General features: G+C 36.9%; 1 protein-coding gene across 1 annotated transcript; it reads right to left on the bottom strand.

The window, feature by feature from the left end:
• Positions 1-823: 823 nt before the first annotated feature.
• LOC114365291 (uncharacterized) lies at positions 824-2,572 on the bottom strand. The gene is made up of 2 exons (XM_028321807.1): positions 2,389-2,572; positions 824-1,816 (listed from the first exon to the last, which is right to left on the bottom strand). Exons 1-2 carry the CDS (start codon positions 2,486-2,488, stop codon positions 837-839), a joined length of 1,080 nt encoding a protein of 359 aa, XP_028177608.1. The 5' UTR covers positions 2,489-2,572; the 3' UTR covers positions 824-836.
• Positions 2,573-4,285: the final 1,713 nt, after the last annotated feature.

Here is a 4,285-nt window from a genome sequence, read left to right on the forward strand (position 1 = left end):
CAATTTTGCGATACGTTTTGTTTGTTCCAAAATTTTAAGGCGTTTCTTGTCCGGTAAGGCTAAGCACATGTTACGAGAATCCAATTCAAAACCTAGAAACGTTTGGACTTGACTTGGGGTCAAGCTACTTTTTTCTTTGTTTATAACGAAACCTAAACTTTCAAGATGATCAACCGTTGTAGCAACACTGTTCATACAACTGGTATATGAATCATTAATGCATAACAAATCATCCAAATATATTACAAGTAGTAAGCCTTGCGTTCTGAGGTAAGAAACCACTGGTTTCATTAGTTTTGTAAAAACAAGCGGTGCCAAGGATAACCCAAAGGGAAGACATTGAAACTCGTAAGTAAGACCCTGAAATTTGAACCTGAGAAATTTTTTCGATGAATCATGAATAGGCACTAAAAAGTAAGCTTCCTGAAGATCTAGAGTAGCCATGTAGCAATCTTTACTAATTAACTTAGTAGCAGTGCGAATATCTTCCATCTTGAAATGATCGGTGTAAATAAATTTATTTAACAGTTTAAGGTTGAGAATGAATCTAAAAGTACCATCTTTTTTAGGAATTAAAAATATTGTTGATATGAATTGATCTGATAAGTCTTTACATTGTTTAACAGCACCTGAGGCCAAAAGTTTTGTGATAGAAATATTTAGGTGTTGAATTTCTGTGCTACTAAATTTAGGATTAGCAGGTTCAAATTTCTGAGTCGGTGGCTTATCAAATGGAATTTTGAATCCTTGGACATACTCCAGGACGACTGGGTCCTTAGTTATAGTTTGCCAATTTTTAGCAAAGTAACGTAATCGACCAGCATGGAGGTTTACCTCTAGTTGTTCCTGCGAGTCCTTTGATCCGTCTTTTGTACTTGAGGAGCACGACTCGTGGTTGGTTGTGGTCTCCGACCCTGTGGTGTTGAATATCCCTGCGTGGTGGTGTACCTCGGCTTCTGCCCACCCGGTTTGGGTGCCTTGGTCGCTTGATACCTGGGTGGGCCTCTCCAGTTTCCCTGCTGTTTTGATGTAGAGGGAACAGCAACATTACTACGCTTGATTTGAAGACCAGACCTTTCTGCTGACTTAGTAGCTTTAATTGTATCCCCGAGGTTGGCGCCAAAAAGGAATGCATCTCTTTTGACGTCCGTGATTGCGGTATTAAACTTTTTATCTAACGATGTTGTAATTAACTTTCGTCGCTGTTTTGTGTTCTCATGATGCAAATCTAGCAAGATCTGACTTATTTCTGAAAGTCGTTTCAGAATTTCAATTTTTGAAAGGTCTTCCTTAATCAGAGAGGAGGCCAAGCTTGAAAAACCAGCTATAGCTAAGCCAAGTTGGTTTTGGGCTTTTTCAAATAGCTTGTCTCGTTGTTTCATGCTGTCGCTTAGAACTGCGGATATCTCCAAATTAAGCTTTGGTGCTTTTGATAAAACAAAATTTTCTGGTATAAGAGTCTTCTTCATAATATTATCTTTCGTATCTTTGGTCATACCTTCCACAAGCACCCGACCCCAACGTTTAGCGATTTCATCATTGATAGGTGCCCCTAGCACCTCCTCTTTTCCCACGGGATCACCTAGGGCATCTAGAATTTCCGGGGGTAAAACACTGTCAGGAACAGTGTCTGAACTGGTTCCAGGTTCTTGAGCAAGCGAGTTTGCTGCTGTAGCGGGTATGTTATTTGTGTCTGAAGGCCCGTCGACAGACACTACACACGACTTGATTTGACTATCACCGTCCGAGTGTTCCGATTGCGAAGACAAGAAGACAGGTTGTGGAGATGGTGACCTTGAGTTAAAATGCTCGTTTTCTGTAAGGTCAAAGGAAAAAACAACGTTTGAAGTTGATTACTATATCAGCCATTGTACGTAATCACGTTACGCCTCTAGACTGTAAGTTTGAAGTTTAGTAGACAGCTTTATACATTTAAGTCCTTGTACGTAATCACGTTACGTCTCTAGACCATAATAATATGTTTGACCTGCGGTCAAAGCTTTAAATATTTTAAAGTCCTTGTACGCACTCACGGTACGCCTCTAGACTGGTTGGTTATCAACCGTGCTCACGACACGGAGTATAACACGGGAAAGGTTTAGGTAAATAACCAAAACACTATTTTTATTGTCGACTGGATTTACAAAATACACAATAAAAATTGTCTACAATCCTAAATTGAATATGAATTTATCATACACGGTACACCATATAAATAAATATTTTTATTAGTAAAATAAGGTAGTTAAAACAAAAGAACTATTGGGATAAGTTCAATCGATACATGTATAAAGTTATTAACTTATGAAAAAACAAACATACTGAACTGTATTGCAAATGTAATAATATGCTATAACTAGTAGGTAAGGTAACAAAAAATTTACGAACCTCCGTCCGTACTTGATATCGAGTCCCGTAACTTTTGTTCCAATCGTCGTATTTTACGACGTATTTTTGAATTATAACGATCATGTTTCCTTTTTCCCATTATACACTGGTAATAATAACAATTTCACTAGAAATTCACTTGTTCAAACCGAAAAATTAAATATTTTATTAATTTTGAAGTTGCAACGCCCGCACATAAAAAAGGAATGAAGATGGGTGGNTAAGTGATTTAATCAAGACTTCTGCCCCAAATAAATCTGCGCCAAATTTGTCGATTCCATTCTTTCCAAATAAGGAACAAATCTGTCCTGCGAAAACATTGATTGCGTACATTGATGCCACTGAACGTTTTAGGAATCTACCACTAACAGATAAACTTATTCTTACAACCAAGAAACCTATCCACAACGCTAGCTCTGCTACTATCAGTAGGTGGATTAGGAGCGTTTTAACTGATAGCGGCATTGATACAAGTGTTTTCACGGCGCATAGTACACGACACGCCTCAACTTCAGCAGCTAAGCGAAACGGCGTATCCGTAGACTTAATAAAACGTACAGCAGGATGGTCAGGCAGTTCGGTAACATTTGCCAAATTCTACAACCGCCCACTTGCTAGTTGTGAAAACAATGTTTTCGCAGAGTCGATTTACAACCATAATCTTACCTAATTTTGTAATTTTTATTTACAATAACAATATCACAAGATTATTTACATTTAAGTTCTATTGTGTTTTCTAGTGATTATTAATAAAAACTTATGTTTCTGCTTCAAGCAATAAATGGACAATGTTGTTTATTTGCTTAAGTTTATTTTATTCAATCTCGTTTCTAAGAATTCTCTAAACATCTACAAGTGTAAACCGAAAAATTTAATATTTTATTAATTTTGAAGTTGCAACGCCCGCACATAAAAAAGGAATGAAGATGGGTGGCGCCACAGATTATCATGATGGCGGCGGAGGTATCGTTCGGAAATTACTAAAATGTTTTGCTATTGCTTTTTTATTTTTACAGCTCTAAATATTATGTGCGACGCCTAGTACATTGAGAAGTGAAACTACAAGTNGAATTACTGCACATATACTATGTGCAAGGTGAACTTAACAATTGTAGAAACATAATAAGAATGATGTAATTGGCACATACTGCACTATTACTGTGTAGCAAATTAAGTAAGCGCGAGTATTCACGTAATATGAAGTTAATATGTGCTCTTACTGCTAACATAGTATGTGAAGAAACCTAAAATATGCTCCTTACTGCGTTTATGATAATATGTATCTTCCGTTCTAAGATAGATAGAAAAAAACGGGTCTTTGATTCTTATAGATCGCGATGTCAGGATTCAGAATATTCAAAACAATCATAAATGCAGTAAGTGGTACTTACTGCGTTTATAAATTGTGCGGCAGCACTGTTCTCTGCTTCTTACAACTCCATGATATGACAGAACCCGATAACATGAAACAGTAACCTGAGTAAGATTTTCTATCCTCTGAACAATTTCCCCAATCACTATCAACATAACCCACGATATCAACATTACCATTTTTACAATATTTTAAACCTATCTTTTTACTCCCCTTTAAATATTTGTGAAGGGGCATCGAAGAAAGAAACTTCAGTCGGTTATACCACACCTTTTATTCCAACAGAATCATACACTGTTACACACTATATTTCACAGTAATTGTACTTCACAGTATTTACAACTGTACTGATCGACCGCCAGTGATCGAATGCCCGAGGCCCGAGCAGCGAGAGATTATTAGTTAGGCAACGTTATTGGAGGGGAGAAAATGTTGCCAGTGGTGAAATAACGATAACTGTAACGTTATCGTTATTATAAATATTTCATAACGCTATTTTGTAATAGTTGCTAGTAAAATAAACGA

The sequence above is a fragment of the Ostrinia furnacalis genome, unplaced genomic scaffold, assembly GCF_004193835.3.
Source record: "Ostrinia furnacalis isolate ACB-3 unplaced genomic scaffold, ASM419383v2 OfSCF7580, whole genome shotgun sequence".
Classification (NCBI taxonomy): Eukaryota; Metazoa; Arthropoda; class Insecta; order Lepidoptera; family Crambidae; genus Ostrinia; species Ostrinia furnacalis.

What these genes read in the sequence shown, in the direction of transcription:
- LOC114365291 (XM_028321807.1), bottom strand. Translation starts at nt 2,488, where the DNA reads ATGGGAAAAAGGAAACATGATCGTTATAATTCAAAAATACGTCGTAAA. An exon ending in GATATCAAGTACGGACGGAG is followed by an intron (nt 1,817 to 2,388) that starts GTTCGTAAATTT and finishes TTGACCTTACAG; the next exon opens with AAAACGAGCATTTTAACTCA.